At 38.9% G+C, this 20,204-nt stretch overlaps 2 protein-coding genes across 4 annotated transcripts in view; one reads left to right on the top strand and one right to left on the bottom strand.

Annotated features, from left to right (window-relative positions):
* LOC146458751 (uncharacterized) lies at positions 1–19,647 on the bottom strand. 2 transcript variants are annotated; one of them, XM_085090327.1, is made up of 20 exons: positions 19,517–19,647; positions 17,023–17,093; positions 15,327–15,388; positions 15,165–15,228; positions 14,404–14,447; positions 13,750–13,783; positions 13,287–13,327; positions 13,150–13,195; positions 11,559–11,606; positions 10,646–10,677; positions 10,479–10,533; positions 9,653–9,681; positions 9,138–9,183; positions 8,681–8,728; positions 8,507–8,560; positions 7,929–7,960; positions 7,658–7,703; positions 7,328–7,356; positions 6,181–6,226; positions 1–4,750 (listed from the first exon to the last, which is right to left on the bottom strand). In XM_085090327.1, exons 1-20 carry the CDS (start codon positions 19,629–19,631, stop codon positions 4,673–4,675), a joined length of 1,020 nt encoding a protein of 339 aa, XP_084946453.1. In that variant the 5' UTR covers positions 19,632–19,647; the 3' UTR covers positions 1–4,672. The 2 variants fall into 2 exon arrangements, with proteins under 2 accessions (XP_084946453.1, XP_084946454.1); XM_085090328.1 differs by lacking the exon at positions 19,517–19,647 and adding an exon at positions 17,607–18,140.
* The window catches only part of LOC146458750 (deoxyribonuclease TATDN3-like), a 13,151-nt gene continuing 12,491 nt past the window's right edge, over positions 19,545–20,204 (top strand). The window contains exons 1-3 of one of the 2 annotated variants that reach the window (XM_085090338.1): positions 19,546–19,737; positions 19,814–19,846; positions 19,996–20,069. In XM_085090338.1, the coding sequence (XP_084946464.1) occupies positions 19,630–19,737; positions 19,814–19,846; positions 19,996–20,069 (215 nt within the window). In that variant the 5' untranslated portion in view covers positions 19,546–19,629. Of the gene's footprint in view, positions 19,738–19,813; positions 19,847–19,995; positions 20,070–20,204 lie in introns of both variants that reach the window. The other variant, XM_085090339.1, reaches the window with a different exon arrangement.

Here is a 20,204-nt window from a genome sequence, read left to right as displayed (position 1 = left end):
AAAGCTTGAGAAAACCTCTGTGAAAAATGTCTCTTCGTGAAACAACAGAGATGTTGTTACTAGCGTATGATGGTAAAATAATTTCTGACGAGGAATTCAGTCTTGGTCTTGTGGGAGGGCTGCCGTTCCAAGAACCCAAATTTTCCGCACTGTTCGTATGCAAGACTTGATCTTGCAGACATCACCGAAGCCGAATGTTTGGCAGAGTTCAGAGTCGATTATCGTGCTTGTTCAATCTTTCCTGGATTGACTCCGAGATTTTGCCACGGTCTGGACTTGCCTCTCTTGAACTGAAACAATTTGCTAGCAATCATTTCACGCAACAGAAGAATGTCGTGGTCATCGTCCATTCCATTACAGGTTGTTTTTTGGTAGCCATCTTAACGCTAGAAGCTAAAAAGTTAAAAAAATGACTGTTAATACTTGACAATCGCCAAAACGATATACCAATATTTTAAGCATCAATAAAGTACAAAACATTGCTCAAGGGCAAAATCATATAAAATAACAAAAAATCATAAAGGCGAAACTCACGTTTTACAGGCGACGTCAAAATAAGCAAAACAAAGTCGGCGCCGAGTCGCGACGGCTGACCATGTCGGCGGGAAACGTGGATTGGAAGTAAATTTGACTTCCGGTTGTCGTCGCCCCCGCACGGGGAAAAAGGGCGGGAAATGACAAAACCCTTTTCAGACCAGTGACTGTGCTAAGGATGAGTGCCCTAGTCCTACCCGTTGAAGAAGTTCCCATGCCCCTGCACGGGGCCGAGTTTTATGCTCGGGCACCAAAATAGACTCTACGTTCAGACTAGTGCCTATTCCCTAAAATCATACTCGTATGTCTAAAGCCAGGGACACACCTGGCGATTTTATACGCCGATCGGCGAAAATCACCCGGTGCAGCGATTGCGAGTTTCGCCGATCGCCGCGATCGGCGTATAAAATCGCAGATATCTGGCATGTCAGATATCGGTGATAAAATTCACCAAGTGTGCCCGTTCCCGCGATTTTTTACGCTCATCGCCAGTAAATTCAACTAATCAGGTTGGGTGATTTTATCAAATGACTTTTCAAACGCCCCTAGATGGAGCTCGGGAACAAGGTTAAAGTGCCACATCGCCTAGATCGGCGAAAAAAATCACCAGGTATGTCCGTGTCAATCGGTGGAGAAAATCGCTTGCGATTTTCGCTGGCGATAAAATTCGCCGCGATCGGCGAATAAAATCGCCAGGTGTGTCGCCGGCTTAAGATTCGTGTTCACTGAAAATTGCACTCCTAACGTAACGGTCATCCAGACAATTATCAACCAGTCAGCCCGCCTTTTCCCAAGAAACTTGGTCGGCCTGCAAAAAACCTACAAGAAAAGAAACAAATGGTTTCCGGCGTGGGCCCTCCAATACTAGGGACCTTAAGCAGAGACGACGACGACGCCGACGAAAACGAAACTTAAAAAATTACCTCCGCGTCTTCTGAATAAATTTGCGATGATTTATACTCTCTCGGTTTGTGTAATGTAGCCGAACTATCGAGGAGCTAACGTCGTAGGGGCGCCTTTAAAGTTTAGAAAGAGAAACGAAAATTAATCAACATGCGTTCACGTTCTCCATAAAACCTTAAATTTGGTCATTTCACGCTGTTGTTTTGCAGAGGACGGCAAAGAAATGTACCAAAGTGTGTAACGCACGTGCAGAGCCAGTGTTTTGCTAATTTAAACTATTGTTTTCTGACGTTTTCGTTGACGTCGTCGTCGTCGCTGCTTAAGGTCCCTACTACTAGCTGGCAGTCCCAACGTCAATCTTCGTTACTCTTTAACGTTCCTGGGAAAAAATATCCGTTCTTCACTGCCAGCGTGCCTGCTCGATTCGTCAGGACCGAATCGAGCAGGCTATTTACATAGACAAGAAATAATATCGGGCATAAAATGGAGCCCTGAGGCCCTTCGGAGCTGACAGGCAGAGGATCCGAGGCCTCACCCAGCACTGTTACACGTTGGTAGCGACCCATCAGGTAAGAGTTCAATCACTGCAAGAGCAGGGCTGCCTCAAATTCCGAACTCGCGAAACTTTTGCAGGAGGCAACCGTGGTTCACCTTATCCGTGAAGGCCTTAGACTGATATCCATATAGATCATGTCCACCTGTTTTCGGTCGTCTAGTAGGGAGCCCACGTTGGAGGTGCATGATTTCCCTCTAATGAATCCATGTTGACAATCTCTTACCACCCCGCACACTCTATCTTTGAAGTGTTAAATACACATCGCTCCAAGACTTTGGATACCAGTGACGGTAAGAAGAGGGGCCTGTAATTCTCTGTGCATTCGGCCTCACCCTTTTTAGAAACACGGCAGGAACAAGGCTAGCTTCCTTCCAGTTCTGCGGGAAAGAACCAGTGCTTAATGACTTGTTAAACAGCTTACAAAGAGATGCTGCAATTACAGAGGCTGTTTCCTTAAGAAGTTTCGCTGGGATTTTATCAGGTCCTGTGGCCTTCGTGACATCAAGGGCTTCGACCACGTATTGGACTTCGCTAACCGTGAGCGTTTATTCCCACATATCAGGAGAGGCTGGTGCATTGGCAGCGCTTTCAGATGAAGGGAGGGTGGGGGGTGGGGGAGGGGGTGTCATGGGCGAAAACTGATGCGAAGTAGGAGTTACTGTAAATAGAGTAGCTTTTTCAGCGTTATCCGCGGTGTCATATAAGTTATTTTTTTTTCTTTGTTTTATGGACTATTGTCAGAGTTATTTTTATTATTATTATTTTTTTGATGTTTTGTTTCCTTTCTTTTATGTCAGCTGTGAGGAATGAATTATGTTACACCGGAGATGAGCCCTATTTCCCGAGGATTTTCAGCTGAAGATCTTAATGGCGTACGATTACCTGGGTCAGCGGATGCACTGGCTGATATTGGCGTCGAAACTCAATCAGGAATTGTACGCAATTTGGAATTCAGCTTCAATATAGGCCAGAAACGCTTTGGTTTTGTGTTGAGGTTGGACTCGACGGAACCAAGAAACTCATCACGGCTGTTCCACAGCATGCGCTTAACTGTTTTGCGCAAGTTTTGTAACTTCTCCCTTCTGTGGCTCCAGGGAGATAGTTTCAGCTTTTATTTTATAGATTCCTTTTTACTTGATAGAATTAAGTATGGCACCAGACATCCAAGGTATGGGATTTCGTCCTTTGAGCCTCTCGGTTTGTATATAGTCAGAGACCGCTACAAGAAACGTGTCTTTCCATTGATGCCAGCCAGTATTTATATCGTCATTGGCTATGATCAAAAAGAGGTTAATTGCTGACAGAGCCGTAAGCAGGCCCTCAAAGTCGCCTTTTGCATAATCGTAGACAAATCTCAGGGTTTTTGATGGGGCTTTTAAGCGTTAAACTGGCAAATAATGACGCTGTGGTCTGTAAAAACCCCTGTTTTTTGGAGATAATATGTTGGTTACATTGACACGGTTCGGCATGCTTGTGATTACAAGGTCAAGTATGTTGTTGCCACGAGTGGGTTTTTTATTGAGTTGTGCAGGTCAAGAGGTGGTCGTGAAGGGACTCAATAAAGACCCGAAGCGCTGTCAAAGGAGTCCCAGAGGATGTCTGTCGAATTAAAGTCACCCAAAATTACCATATCGTCGAACTGATCACAAACTTCATGCAGAAAATTATCGAATACATCCATCCAACTTGGGTCTTCATTGGGTGGCCTATAGCAAAGACAGAATAAAATCCTTTGACCAATAAGCGTAGTATTTCGGCAGAAATGATCTCAAGCTGTTGTGGCTTGGCTTCCAATTCAAGTTTAAATCAAGAACTTGCCTTCATTTATTCTTACCTCGAGGATATACCTTAACCTTAAATGCCAATATATTGCGTTCTAAAATTAAAAGCGATGCAGTTAAGAAAATATAAACGAAGTAGAAGCATTCCGTAAAATAAGGAGCATTACAAACGAGAAAATACTCTCGATTCCTTCAGTCGATCCGAAAAGTCCGACGAGCCAAGCAGAGAGGCGCGTGCATAGTGATGTCCACAAAATTAACCACAATGTTTTGTTCCTTTGATCTTTGCGCGACCACAATCCTTTGCATTTTGCAAGCACTCGCAAGGTCCCATAAATATATTTCTGTACCGATTAGAGTGCCTCCTTGCTCGGTCGCTTCAGGCTCCCTCGCTGCGGCAGCAAATCAGTATTTTTCGCTCGAATTAGCGCGGCAGCAAATCAGTATTTTTCGCTCGAATTGGCGCGGCTTAGCTCCCAAGCGATTCACGTACGGCCCGACAAATTCATTAATTTTGCTCCGCCTCGGGCCCCACTAGCGAGTTTCCTGTACTGAAAATGGAACTTTGAAAAATGTCGTAACTTTCATAAAATTATCTCATGCCTGCTGGCTCTACGAAAATTTTTTTAAAGAAAGTAATGTAAAATGAAATAAAAATAAACAGGGGTCACAATGACTGCTAGCTTGTAACAGTAATGCTGAAAAGTGAGAATTGACCTTGCAACACAATTTTTTTGTCAAAAATCATTCATTTATTTAGCAAACATCTCACAGTCTCTTCCTCTTTTTTTACAACCATACGCGCATAAAAAAAAATAGTTGCAAAATAAATCGTTTTCAGTTTTGTTGGAGTTAACAATGGTAGAATCTATTTACAGACATTTAAATTGTGAACAAGTCAGTTATTTGAGCGACACTTGAACAGACGGCGGAAAAGTTTTCGGAAAAACCCAGGCTTCTTCTTTACTTCAGTGTTCTAAAAGAAAAGAAAACGAATTAAACTGAGATGTATACACAATCGAAAGCGTCAGTGATGCGACCACCAATACGCAATACGCCACACAAATTTTGCCGTATTAACGACGCGCGTGGATGAAAGATGTTATAAGAAAACAAATTAATTCACAAAGTTTTGTTTTGAGCCAAAATAAAGTGATCGTCATGACAAAGTGGATATGCTGACGGTGTTGATATAAGAAGGCTCTTCTTTACATATGCTGAGAACAAACAGTGTTACAAATTAAAAACAACAAACAAAGCAAAACTATCATTAAAAGGCAAAGTCAATTGAGATCCTCTACTGTCTTATAGGGAGGTTTTCAGTTGAATGTCATCTCACTTGAAAGTAATTTTGCGTTTGCTTCACTACGCACGATGATTGGTTAACAAAAGTCGCGCCACTTTCTCAACCAATGAGAAGCAAAACAAACTGACCAATACTTGCTCACACGGCATACGCGTTTTCCCCCCCTTGGCGCCGGTTACTTGAATGTGCTGGGTATTTGCTTCGAATTCTGATTGGTTCACCGATTGGTTTATTACACTATTTGCGCCCATTGTGATTGGACAGAGTAATTACTTTGGTTTTGGTTTGGCGACACCAAGTTGAAAACACACTCTTCAATCTTCGGATGTAACCAGAGATCTAAACATTGTGCTAGTCGGGCAGGGATCGCGTTAACACAAAGATGATATAAGGAGTTTCTTTCCAAATATATGTTTGTACATTGTAACAACATTAAAAACGTTAACACTGTAAACATGGTCGGTTGGTATGTAAAAACAGAAAAAAACGTGTCGGAACCTCCTTAACGACCTATTTGCTTGTTCAGGAAATAAACACGTTGTTATAGAGTAAAATAACGCAAGGGAAAGATAGACGGAGGAGCTACAAAAAATCTGCAACACTTGTGAAGGCGGATTCTCTCTGTATCAAAATCGTATATATGCCCCAGAATAAGTAAGAATAATTTAGCGGTTCTTGTTTTATTGGAGTTCAGCTGCACTTCAAAAATAATTTGTACAAAACACATAGTGCGCTGACGCAATCGATCATGTTTCCTGGCGCCATTCCGCACACACACAAACGGAGAAAAACATGCTTCGATTCCTCGCGAATCAAAGTAGATTTCTCACAATGGTAAGTAAAGCTCTATATTATAAAACAAATAAAAAAACTTAACGGTGCTTACTTCTGTTGTAAAACACACAAGGCAGAGACGAGAGCACTCAAAAAGGAAGTAAAAACAATTGCCTGTTACTCGTGTCTCACCCTACACTTAGTCGTGCTTAAAAAATATTGTCACTTCTTTGGGTGCGTTTTATAACAACAAATCACAATGAAACTTTTACTTTTAGTTTATAATTTAGTTTCTAATTGTAACAGTTTTCAATGATCAAACTTACTTGGGCCTGGAGGACTAAAATTCTCTCACGGACGGCATCAATTTGGCTGTAGACAAAAAAAATGGATATATAATTTTAATCGAAGCAGCCGAAGTCAACAAAGAGTTGGGAAGTAGCTTCCGCTTTGTGTTTCATGTGATCCGAAAACTTTTGAGGTTATTACAAGATTAATATCATGGATGCGGAACGGAGAAGTTATTCAAAAATTCGCGCTACGATGTAGAACACGATTAATTCATTTGCTGCTTGTCCCACATGCTAACCATGCTCTGGGTGGTTAATTGGCTTTGCTTTTTTTTTACGCTTTTTAAACAGATTAAAGTTAATCAACTCTGAAAGACTGTTTCAAGTTAGGGCAGGATTGAAACGCCGTACACTTCATCAGTGTGTACCTTTGAAAAAACGTAAACACCAATACCCAACCCCTCCCCCCCCCCCCCCCGCCGAAAGGTCAGAACGCTAAGAGCTATTTTTTATCGAATGGTCCCTGGGCGGGACGTGAAGTGTGACTCTGGTACTGACAGACAAGCCCAATATCAAAATACAGATTCTCCCTACTGTTCTCTACATAATCCTTATGATACTAATTGGAAGAATGTCGGTAGACATCAAAATATTTATCTTTGGGGATCATTACATCTATTCTCGTTGACTTATAGATTTGGTCAACCAGTAGCATAGTAAGGAGAAATTAGACGGTAATCAGTATTAAGGCTCAGAAGGTTGACTTCTAAATCGAGCAAGATTTGGTCTGTTTATAAACATCACTAGAATTGGAACGGTACAATTATAAAACCTGACAGCTTTATATAAATTATTTCAGTTACTACTACTCGTGCTCTATATTTTTGCATCATATGAAATAAAGCCCCCTTCCTAAAAATGGAAAGCATGGCAGACGTAGATGAGTAGCCCGTTAATTTCCGAGTTGCTTTGAGCTTCATTGTGAAAGCGAGTCAAAGTGCAAAGCACTTCATGTGAAAATATGAATGAAAACTAATTTTAATAACAGAACGGAGCTCGCTTCCATAACGAGGTTCAAAGCATCTCAGGAATGGCCTTTATCGCAAAAACAAACGCGATTAATTTGGATACCCTGAGAATAATTTAAATAATACAAATTTACTGTCTGAAACTCAACACTTACTTTTCTTTATCATTGATCTTGATCTTCATCTGAAAACAAAAATGATTAATGGGTTAATTAAAGTTCGGAGGTTCTTCATGGTTTAAAAACACAACCGCCATCTTGCTCACTTACACACACAAATGGAGAACGAACTTCTTGTTAAGAGTCTCAGGTCCTGCACAGAAGTTTGGGAAAAGTTTACTTACGATAGAAAAAGATCTATAGAAAGCCCTGAACAATCATCGGGACAAAAAACATTCTGCACGATAGTATAACCTTTTGGAAGGAGACAAATTCGCATCAAGTCGCCCAGGAAGAAATTTGAATCAGGTACTTATAAATCTTTACCTCAAGCCGCCATATCGCGAATTCGCGGTCGATCGCAGCATTTTGGCTGAAATTAAAGAAATAAATTAAAGTTTTTAGAAATTCGCACTACTTACATGTTGACTACCATTTCATATCATGAATTTTCGGCTGTGCTTTATGTTATATGTATAAATAATAATTAATAAATAATTTTGACGGGAAAAAACGCAGTTTTCAAAACACATCTGCGACTTTTTAAGAAGCGCTGAATTTAAATGACGAGTTAACATAATAATTCATGTCCTATTACCTTTTAACTTCGGCCTTCTTTTTTTCTAATTCCTGTAAGGAATCAAAGCAGTTTTAATTTGAATAAGAATCTAGTTTCAAATGAACCTTTTGCCACTAATGTGATAAGAACCCAAGGGGAATGGGGGTGGGGGATTGGCCCTAAACGTTCACCTCCTCTAGTCCAAGCACTTTGAGTCACCCTTGGATGACATCACCTCTATCCGAGTCCAATTGGCTGAAACTGATCTCGTGGCGTGATAATGTTCAATTTTGCAAGCTAGCCCTTGTTGGTGTAGTGGATATAGAGAAGAGACAAGGAGCAAATTACCCGGGTTCCAGACGCTTAATTACACTATTTTGATTTTTGACTTTTTTTTACTATTAAGTTTGAAACTAGTTTTTTCTTGAATATACATTATAAGCTGTCCAACCATGTTTGGAGTATCCATTCGACTAGAAACAGCAACTTGTTCTTTCCGATTCCTGCCATCTTAACTATGGACAAAACAACTCTTCCCCCCGCCTCGCCGGCACCACCCACCCGTCTCCTAACACGACTTCTGTCGTCTCATTACATGATTCACTTATAAAACTAACCGCAACTCTTCGTTCAAAGTCGTTGATGGACTTGTACATGGCCAGCCGTTTTCCCTAACAAAAAGAGGAAACGATATTGAGCATTTCATCAAAATAGCAAGTGAAATCCTTCCTGAAGCGTGCATTGTGTTATGAACGACTTGTAGTAATTTACATTAATGGATTATAACAAACCTGGATTTCCTCTTTAATCCTGTCTATAGCCGCTTGCTTAGCTTTATTCTGCAGAACAAAATGGAAATCCCTGATATTGACAAAATATTCCGTTTTTCGTTTGCGCACCAAAGCAGAGTTTACTTTGTTATCATTAATTTAAGCTAAAAGCATAGAGAATCGACCAAGATTAAGAATGTTCACTCAAAGTGCACTTATTTCATGCAAGGTTTGTTAAACACGAAAGTTGATTGTCGAACGATGATTGCCAAAGGATTTTTTTAAACGGATTTTTGAAAGTAAGCAGATCTTATAATGTAGGCGTACATTCCAGCTGCAAGTCACATTGCTTCGCATAAAAAGACAAGCCGAATTGATTCCTATGGTTGGAAGTTCATAACTGATATGCTATACAATGCCAGGCATCTGTGTGAAATGAGAACTAAATCGTGCACATTAAAACACAACTTTTACTCACCGCTTCACGCGCCGAATTTAATTCTTCGCGGGCACAATCCAGCTTTCTAGAAATAAGGTAAAATGTTGTTAATGTTAACTACAGTTAGAGTCGTTGGATTATAGTAAGGTAAAGTCGCATGAAACAACTGGGAGCATTGCTACTCCCCCCTCCCCGATGGGATGCTAGTTCATCTTGGGCTTATACCCCCAGTAGTATGTTGCCGGTAATTATTTTTTTAATTATACACCTGGGTGAAGAGAGACAATGTCGAGCAAAGTTTCTTGTCTAAGGAAACAACACAGTAATGAAGAGATCAACCTACAATCCCGGCTAAAAACCATGAACCGGTTTCAACGGAGCTCATCCCCCTTCCCATTTTCAATGTTGTTTCCTCCACAAAACACGTTCATGCGCTAACCACTTCACTATGCGTTTTGTATTCGTTTGAATATTGAAATGGATAAAATCAGTTACAGTGTAGGTTACAATCCAAAAACCAATCAAAATCGACCAATCATTTCTTGAATACTCACTTCTTTCTTTCTTCCTTCTGTTCATTAAGCTGGAAGATTAAAAAAGATACATAACATTAAGGAATAACATAACATTAGGGGAGCAGGGATAGAGCACTGGTGAGAGCACTCACCTCCCACCAATATGGCCTGAGTTCGATTCCCAGACTCTGCATCATATGTGGGTTGAGTTTGTTGTTGGTTCTCGTCTTTGCTCCGAGATGTTTTTCTCCGGGTACTCCGGTTTTCCCCTCTCCTCAAAAACCTACAATTCTAAATTCCAATTCGATCTGGAAAGTGTCCCCAATTAGTGCTCCGCGCTAAATACATTGACACTTAAATAAAGTGATTTATTTTTATTTTTTTATTTTTATTTGAGTCGGCCCACAATAGGCCATTTCCGAGTTGATTTGAGCCTCATTATGAAAGCGAGGCTTCGTGCATCACTTTTGTTATTGAAATTAGTTTTTATTCATATGCAAACAAAACTAATGTTCATGTGAAAAGTTTGCATTATGCCTCACTTTCATAATGAGGTTCAAAACGTAACAACTCGGAAAAGGCCTACTCTTTAGGTTTGTTTTGCTTAAGCAAGTGTTTTATAAGCTAAGAATAAATTCAATTGCAATGTAATACAACCGGTGCAATTTTTGTAACAAAAGGAGGAAAAGATAAAAAAGACAATCACAAAATAACGGCGCATAGTTTCCTCTGCTTTTAAAAGTCTCCCTTAAGTCATGTCAATTTTTTTTTGTAAGACGTCTCCCTTCCATTCTGCAGTTTTGCTATTTAATTCATTTAAAATAACTCTTTCCGATAAAAGTTGACTATCCTCTTTAAGTGTTACCTTCTGTGCCTTCATTTTCACAGCGTCCACCTCTTCCTGAACAGTTATAATCTCACTGTGATAAAAACAAGGATAAAATTGTTTGAAATTCTAAATTTTAGAACAAATATTAAATCCAAATTTGTACTCTGTGTCCGGCGAGAAAGTTAACGGGGCAAAATATGTACCTTTTGTATTCCTCAACGATTGCATTCGTCATCTGTAAAAAGGCATCAAACAAAGATACTAATGAACTCATGAGTGAATTTAGGAAGGATGGACTAATTGGCTGAAAGACTGACCGATCGATTGGCTAGCTGATTCAGTGACTAACAAGCAAACGGACATAAAGACAGACAAACAGACAGACTGAGTGGCTAATTGTGGACTGACTAATTAACTGACAGTCTCACTGAATGACTGTCTGAGTGGCTGACAGATTGACTGCTCGCTAGCTGACTGAAGGACAGACTGACTACCTGCCTAACAGAATTACTTACTGACAGGGTGAGTGACTGACTGATCATGACTGACTCTCATGTAACATATAGCATCCTAAAGTTAACTGGTAGCAACAGCTTGCAACGATTAAACCGTTTTAACAGAATTGTTTCTGCAACTGTTCCAGACAGTATTGCTGCAGTCATTGAAAGAGGTGTAGATGAATTGTACACACATATACATCTACACCTCCCTTCAAGGACTGCAGCAATTTGCAGAGTATATACCGTCTTCTACAGTCTCCATTGTTTCGACGAGTCGGTATACATGCGTCGTCGTCTGTACGACAATCAAAAGCTAGTTTCACGAACATTGGCCGACTGAAGCAAAACTTATCTCCTTTGCACTATTGCAGTGAAGTAGATTGAACCATTGCGAGGCTTTTTTCGAAACTACATAACAACTATCGTCTCTCATACATAAATTCTTTCATCTGCGGTTCAGACTTAGAAACTTTACTGCACACAGAATTCATAATGCTTGCACTTATGTGTGCGGCTCAGTTTGAAAAAAAAAATGGTTCTGCTTAGACCAAATTATATAATTGAGCACAGATCAGTCCCCAATAAATAATAAATAATAAATAAACTGAACAAATACCTTGATATTGAGTTTCATCGTATCAGTGGACTCCGCTAGCTGTTCCGTCTGTTTGAAGAATAAAGAATAAAATTCATTAGGATTGATAATTTGTAAAATTATTGCCTTGTGTATGTATTTGAGCACATCGGAGCGATAACGAATATCTAAATATCATCTTAGTTGATAACTAAAGGTAATTTAGCCACCGTAAAGACATCCGAGAGCTGTCGTTTCGAGTGTTAGTCCTTCGTCATGCCGAGCGAATCGATTCGCGCTGTGGAAGAACTAGCACTCGAAATATGAGCTCTTGAATGTCTTTAAGCTTCTTTACTGCGGCCAAATTACCTCACCCGGCAAGTCAGTTGATAAAACTAAATATTTTCACTCGGCCCCATCGACGCAGCACTCCAGTTTCTTTAGAAACTCACTCCCTTAATAATTACTGCGATGATTCCTTGAGTACAAACCTTGAAAACCGCTTTCTTTTTTACCTGAGCCTTACTCAACTTACTGCGCGAACCTAAAACCTGTGAGCACTTTTATTTTTCAAGAGAAAATGAACGAAAAGACGAGTAATCATGTATCTAAAAAGAGGCTAATTATCTCTTCGACTTCCTGCTCATTTGATCACGGATAGCTTCTATCATGAAAGTTACATCACAGCTTTCACGGGTTTTATTCGCGCTGCAAACTTCTTAACTTCGGACTTGAATTCCGGAGGACCTGCCGGGTTCATTTCCCGCTCTGGCCACTTGCCGAAGTTGTTTCTCGGTTGTCTCGAGAACAACTCCTCAGCCACGCTTGTATAGTAGGGTATTTAACCATGCTATGTTCAATTGGAAAATTTTCTTGTCAAGTTTGTTGCAAAATTTACACCAGTTATTGTTTTTGGATTAAAATTTGTCAGGATTAATATTTTGGCCAAAAAAAAAGAAAAAAAAAAAAAAAAAATCGAGATACTGCCAGGACGACTGTAGACAAAAATCCTCGAAATCATCAAATTGTAAATTTTGCGCTTCCCAGATTTGAATCAGAAAACTGATTCATCACCAGATTCATAAAGTATGTTGTGTTTTAATCAAATGGACAAGAATTATGCGTGTTTGATTTCAAATAAATCACTAAAACATTTCAAAAACTGAATATATCTGTGGTATAGTGAATGGCCCGATCCGTCCCGTAAAATAAATATTTACTACTTTGTTAAAGTGACTTCCAAATACTGTTAATGTGTGTCTTGAAGTCATCGTTTGACGCAGCCAAAGGTTTACCGAACTTTTGATCCTGAAAACGAGTGAGTTTTTTTTATTTTTTTAGATCGTTAGCAGTAAACTTCTTGTAATTTTTGAATTTATACGCTTCATTAAAAAACTCAGAAACGAGTAAAAGATTTTTGTAAGAGCTTCGTAATATCGATTTTACTAAAATATCAACCCAAGCAAACCTCATTTTAACAACAATAATTTGTGTAAATTTCGCATCGATCTGTATTCGGAGAAGACTACTAAATAGCCGATTGAAAAAGCGAGGTATGGCGCTGCATCGGGACACTTGAATCGAGAATTAAGGGAAGAAAATGCGATGGCCATAATTATAAGGTTGGACTTACTTCAGCTTCTATCTCCTCAAGCTCCTTTTCTAGCTCCTGAATTTTTCTAAAAATAAACGAAATCATGGTTAATTCTCTGTAAGGAAAAATTTCTACCCTTAAAGTTGTCATTCCATCCTACTGGTATCAATTATTACCTTTCCTCCCCTGCGTTCAGTGCATTGACAGTTGCCTGCGACTAAAGAAAAAATAAATCATAGATGTATTTTTCAGTCAGTGACCAAGCACACTCTTTGGCCTTCCAATTTCTAGTTCGGATGCTCTACTACTGAGCTACAGGAGACTCGTGTGAGCTAAGACCATTAAACTAGGTTCATGTGACAAACATCCTGCATACTGCTAGGATTTGAATACCGATGAGTGGCATATGAAAAAAAGTGTTATGTTATGTTTTTTTAAAGCCTGGTAATTAGATGATAGATGTTTAAAATACCCAGATATAAAATACTTGCTTGTGTAAAGCAATATCCAAGAGGGACTTCATAAAATATTCAGATTCTACTGACAATGAAATGGTCTTCGAACAGGAACTTAAAGATTATGAAGTTTTGCTCAAGAAAGTAAGACTAAAAAAAACCCAAAATAATTAATAATTTTCACCTCCTCCCTTGCAGCTTTCCTCTCTTCAATTTCACTGAAAACAAATCCAAAGGAATCTTTAGTCAAATAAGTTTTTTTTACAACACACAACTTTGGCAAAATGTTAAGAAAGTCGGTCAAATGTGGACTCTATTTACATATCATTATCAGAAACATTTTAACTGTTCAAGCGTTCGTTGTCAGTCTCCACCCGCTTCATTTCATTCTACTAAATAGAATGAAATGAAGCGGGTAGAGAGTGACAACGAATTAAAGGTAAAGAGGAGATTTATATTTCACTATTAATTGAGAACAAAGGACTAAAGTTTGCAAGGCGCCTTTGTATCACAACCAAAATTACCCGGAGGGAGCTTGCTAAATCTCTGAAATTTGATCCCGTCAACTGGAACTAAAGTTTGCATTACGTAATTAACTGATCACTGATTTGTTAAAAGGCAAATTCCATTAAAATAAAAATAGATAAGAATGTTACTTTCTAAAGAGACTGTGGTGCTGCTTGCAGATTTCCTTTCTTCAATTTCACGGAAAACAAATCCAAATGAGTCTTTATTAAAATAAGTTGTTTTCTTTACCAAATCACAACTTTGGTAAATAAATGTTAAGAAAATGTCAAATGTGGACTCTATTTACGTATCTTTTTCAGAGACATTTTACCTGTTCAGGACATCGTTTTCAGTCTCCAGTCTCTTCATTGAATTCTATCAAAAGTAAAGATAAGATTTATGTTTCTCATTGAGGGCAAAGAACTAAAGTTTGCAAGGCGCCCTTGTATCGCAACTACAATTACCCGGAGGGGAGAGACTCTTGCTAAATCTAGAAAATTTGATCCCGCCAACTCAAACTAAAGTTTGCATTATGCAATTAACTGATCATTGATTTGTTAAAAGGTAAATTCTATCACATAGAAAAATAGATAAGGAGGTTTGTTTCTAAAGAAACTGTGGCGCTGCATGGGCGGGGAGTGGAAGCGAGCTACGCTATTTGCGGAATATTTCCACAAAGAGCGTATTCTCCACTGCTCACTATACATATCACTCACAATCCACAATTCCCTGATACGCTCTGACGAAGACCTAATGCTTTTGTACCTTTTTTACGAGGAAAATAAAAAAAATACCCACATAAAGGAGCCTTGCTAAACCTGGCTTTGAAATTTGATCCCGCTACCTCCTTGCCAGACAAATTAAAGGCCAGAAAAGAAAATCACACCATTGCCAAGAATCACTCTTTATCATTCATAAACGCTGAATTGTGATATTTTTCGCTTTAAATTAGAAATGACGTCTAGTCTGTCCTCTTGGAAATTGAAGTAACACTTTGTTGATATGTGCCAAAATTACTATTCCTGACTGAATAAAAGAGAACTGCGCTTAAAATGATCGCGAATATTGCCTTAAATGAACTCTGTTCCATACCTGAAGCTTGCCCATCTCCACTCGATGGTTCCTCTCTAACTCATCAAGTTCTTTCTTCTTTTCACTATATATGTAAACAAAACAACAGAAAATTGCAGATGGAGCATAAGTCGGTTGTTGATTGATCCTCTTCGTCACCTGTATTATAACAATTGTACTTACGTTCCCAAACCTTTAATGTTTTGGATAGTTTTCTCTTTCCCTTTAATGGCGTTTCTCAGAACCTGCAGGAAAAAAAAAATTTCCTTTTGTTTAATAGCAGTAGTTAGGTGTTTGTATTTACTTGCACACTTATCGACGGTGCCTCCTAATACAAAAGCATTTTCGCTTATATACGACTATATGCGGTTCACGGTATATGCACATGTAGTCGCATGAGGTCGAGTGGAATTAAGGATTAATTTTCACGCGTATTTTCAAAGTTTTCCCAAAATTGTTCGAGTTGTGCATCCGGACGAGGGAAATTTGCGAAATTAATCTTTAGGCGGAATTTCAGTTATGGCTCTGGCACGTGATTTCAATGTATTTTTGGCAAACAATCCGGCTTAAAAAGTTAAACTCCAAAGAACCTGAAAGAACTCGTTGTTGTTGGGTACAAAAAGAAGAAACCAATTATAAATGTAGAAATGCGGTGCTCAGCCAATCAGGAGCCACTATTTTCGCCGCTTGACCAATCAGGGTCCCTCAGGATAACAGCCCCGTAGCTGATTGGGCCACCCTGTCTAAATAAAGTTCACTTACTTACTAGGAGTTAGCAATTTTGCCCCTGGTAAAAGGAAAATCAAGAAAAAATTCTCTCAATCTCGAACAATCAGCATTCAATAATTTTGCCTTCCCAGTTGGCTTGATAGCTCAGTTGGTAAAGTACTGCACCTGCATCGCAGAGGTCAATGGCAACAAATCCGCTTCAAGCGTGAATTTTTTTCCAGGCTTTCTTTGAGAAGCGTACATAACTGCCACGGTCTCTCATTTATCAAAAACATAATTGCAACTGTCGATTTAACATGATGTTTTCCTGCTGATTTGATAAGTTATAGACCGTTATAGTATGTAAACTAAAAGTTAACAAGACTTATGTAGGAAGTCTTATTTTTTTTTTCATAATTAAATGAATTATATCTTTTCAATGTACTCTAAACCTTGTTAATAGTATTGGGCCATCCACTCGATTAGCCTCACAGCAAAATTCTTGCCAATTTTTTTAGTTGAGCTTTTTTAAAATTTACATTTACCCTTAAAGGGGAAGTATTACAAAAAATTGGTTTAAAATCAAAACTCCAAAACGTTTATTCGACAACAAAAACCTAAGCCATTGTACAAATTTGTTATAGATTGGCACCCGAGTGTACTAAGGCTATCGATGAGTGTCTCTCGCCACAGACGAACCGGGTTAGAATAGACTGCAACTTGAAAAAAATTAAGCTAACTATTTTCAAGTTCTCGTGTTTTCGTTTCCAAAATACAGTAGAGGAGATCATATGTTGTTCCTTTCGAAAATCATTTGATTTCTTTTTCTTGACGTTCTAAAATTATTTTGTAACTAAATGAAGGTGATATCGCACCATTTTTACCACAAACTTTCAAAATCCCCGTGATACTTCCCCTTTAAGTAAAGATTATTGTTTAATTTACTACATCCGTTGTAAACATTTTAATTTATTAAAATCCTGCTGTAATTTTGTAAATAACGTAATGTTATAAATAAGCAAAAAGTAAATAAAGTTAATTGGATTAAAATTAAGTCAAATGAATTCTGCTGTCATTTCGAATGTAACTGATAATAACGGTAGTTCAAACCAAACATGTAAATGAAAAAAAAATCCCTGAAAATGTCAACAAAATGAAAATGTAGTCTTACCATGTTTCGTTTCTCTATTTCTTGTATTTGCCTCAGGAGATCATTTCGATCTCCGAAGGTTGATTTCCGACCTAAGACAAACGATTTGATTAGAAACCATGACATTTTGTAGGTATCTGTCGTTTCAAAAGGAGCGAATTGTGGTTAAATTGTTTTAAAATGCAAGCGGCATTTTATTATCGTCAAAGTTTACGATCAAATTAAGTTTGTGGAAATAAACGAACTGTCAGCATGACGTGATTGTTGTTATGGCGTGTGTTATTTGGCGCGCGTTGCTAAGAGCTCGTGCGGCACCGAAGATGATTTGTTTACAGCTGTTTTGCTTTGTTTGTTTGTATATTTCTTTTTACAAGAAAGAAGACTAGTTGAATACAATTTAGCGCTCTTTTTTTTCAGTCAGTTTGCGATACTCGGTATTTGACTTTCTGATCCCTTCTCTTGAATTCTTGAAAAACTGCACGTGAAAATTTGAAATGTTCCAATTTATAAAATGCGCTCGGTCTAAAAAAAAATATGACTTTACCCTTGACCTGCGAAAAACCTCTCGTCGCACAGTTTTCTACGATGTTAATTTGTAAATTTACCTTTTTTGTCGGATTCCATTTTGAAATTGATCTCTTCGCTCTTCTGTTTTCCGTATAATAAATAACTCAGCAAAAACACACGCGTTTAGCAATACAAGCAAACTGCGAATAAAATTTCCTTTGTGACGTAAGACAAATTAGACGTCAATTGAAATCTTGCGCGCGCAGAGCATCTCATTAGTGAAAACTTTTGGCATAAAAAATATATTTTAATTGAGGCAATGAACAAGAACGAAGGAAGAAAGGATAACCGCTATTTGTTCAGTAAATCGTATGGCACTTGCATTTATTGTTTCTCTCAAAGTTAAGCGAAGGGAACACGCGAGCGCGCGCTTCATTGTTCTCCGCCGTCACACACGCGCGTCGCGTTTCCCCGCGCACCTTATCGCGACACTAGGATTTTCTATTCTCCTTTTTCAAACGATATAATGGTTTGAGAGTTTAGCCTTAGAATTCAAAGAATTTTAAAAACTTTTATATGGAGATGTGACCAAGTTCTGTCGGTCTCCATAATGTGAATTGACGGAACGCCATCTTTGTTATTTTAAAAGAAAAGACCCTGAAACTTGCCCATTTACTAATTTTCAGTCACTCTTTTCCACAGTATCAATGGAATTTATAACCTGGCCTACAGCAAAATTAGAATTACTGTGACAAACAGTAGCGGATCCAGACTCAGATAAGTGGATGATTTGTGGGAGGGGAGTTGTGTGGGACGCTCTCGAACGCTTGACTCGTTATCTACGTGAAACGTGGTTCCAGAAAATATTTGGGGGAGGGGCTTGCCGGGCCCCGCAAGGGGATCCCTGGAAGAGATGAGAGACTTCCCATAGTCAGGAGTGCCATAGTCTAATAGTCTCTTAGAATGTGCGATCAAATAAAGACTCAAAAATGATTTTTTTTCTGTGTACAGTGTATCTGCGTATCCACTTGTGAATTAATTAAGATCAATTAATAATTAGTTATGCGACTTTCGTGCTCCGCTGCTGATATCTTATTCGGTCAGTGTAAAATGCAGACTGCAGACTGCAGACTTGGGGTAAAATGAAGACTCGGGGTAAAATGCAGACTGAACACTGCAGACCAGGGATAAAATGCAGATTAAATTAAATCAAATTAAATTTTGTTTGGTTGGGCAAGTTGTATCCGGGAAAGTATTCATTCATTTTAAACCGTGAGAACTGTTTTTATTTTGGTCCGTCTTTTACTTCAATGTTGAAATTTGTGGAAATTGTAGCCAATTTACCTACAGATTCCACAGATTCACTGGATAAGGAAGAGCTGGCCACATCGGTGGAACAAACAAAAGAAGCCTTTGAGAAAACTTTCATGACGGCGATGACGTCACTTGCAAACCGAATGCTTTGAAGTGAACTTGGTTTTCCAACCGAAAAGACAGGGTTCAGAAGAGTTCAATTCGAGTTCAATTCGATCGTAGACCGCTGAGTTTCTATTGTGTTACGATTGCGTTACACAAAATATTTACCGCCGACCAGATTACTGTTAGTCTGAAATGTCAGCCGTCTCCTCCCCCTAACCCGCAGGGTACTAGCTAGGGTCGTACGGCTAGTTTTGGAGGTGGAAACGCTCGAAACATCTAGTTTCCAGTCCTTCTCCGAGAAATCGGCGTCCTATTTTTGTTGTTTTAGAGCTTGTCGAAATCTTTTCCCACTGTTGTAGTAACAAACAACACCAAAAAAAGTTCCTCCTTGCTGTTTCCTTCGCAATGGAATGATAACTTATTTTATCTACTGAAAACTGTAGAAAGCCACCCTAAGTGTGGGGAATTTTCGCCCAAAGTAGAATCCTGCTAACTCGAACTAGTTTCCTTCGGTCTTTCCAGTACCGGCCTATAAAAGTTTTAAAACACAAATGGTCTTACACTTTGACCCCTACGGAAGTTAACTTACCGCCAACAGAAAATACTTGGTGTCCGTCATCCGGTCTGTTGATCCGATCCATATTCCTGATTTTGTTGACACCGGTTCCAAAGATTCGCAAAGTTTCATGGGAGAGTTCCAACATGGCGGCGAGAACTCTCGCAGAAGGAGAAGAAGTTACTGTTAATGTGGAAACGGGGATATCCTCTGTGGACTGCCACGCACATATTTCGGCGAAAGAATTTCACGAGGTAGAAATTTAATAACGTAAATGCGTTTTAAACGTTAAAGCTAATTACAGACGTTTCTGTTTGGTTTTGATTCAAGGATGTTGATGTGGTGATAGAAGAGGCCAAAAAGGTAATTAGCTTAATTGATAATAAGCTTATGTTAGCAACTGCCAGGCCATAACATCCAGTCGTTTAGCTTCGTATGCACATGTTAAAATGTTCTCAATAGTTCTTAAGTAAACTAAAGTTACGTGTGTATTTCAATACATTAATTGTCAGGTTGGTGTGATGGCCATCATTGGCGTAACAGAATTTAAAGCAGAGTTTGGTGGAATGCTCGATCTTCATAAGAGGTTTGGATTTAACGCTGTTTTTGAAAAACCCTGATTTTTATTGTTTTACAATGTTTTACTTGGAAACAGCCTGCATGACACGCACACAAAAAGTAAACCAAGGTTTGGGACTAAAGAACCTATCAACCTCCATTC

The sequence above is a fragment of the Pavona decussata genome, unplaced genomic scaffold (genome assembly GCF_977016875.1).
Source record: "Pavona decussata unplaced genomic scaffold, jaPavDecu1.1 SCAFFOLD_229, whole genome shotgun sequence".
Lineage (NCBI taxonomy): Eukaryota > Metazoa > Cnidaria > Anthozoa > Scleractinia > Agariciidae > Pavona > Pavona decussata.
Note: the sequence above shows the minus strand (reverse complement) of the source record. Positions and strands in the feature narration are given on the sequence as shown.

Bases quoted from the DNA above. Each gene is read 5' to 3' on its own strand.
- LOC146458751 (XM_085090327.1), bottom strand. From the start codon at position 19,631: ATGTTGGAACTCTCCCATGAAACTTTGCGAATCTTTGGAACCGGTGTC. The intron at 9,184-9,652 runs GTGAGTATTCAA...CCTTATTTCTAG, and splicing joins CAGAAGGAAGAAAGAAAGAA to AAAGCTGGATTGTGCCCGCG. The intron at 7,357-7,657 runs GTAAAGATTTAT...TTTTGTTTTCAG, and splicing joins TCGCGATATGGCGGCTTGAG to ATGAAGATCAAGATCAATGA.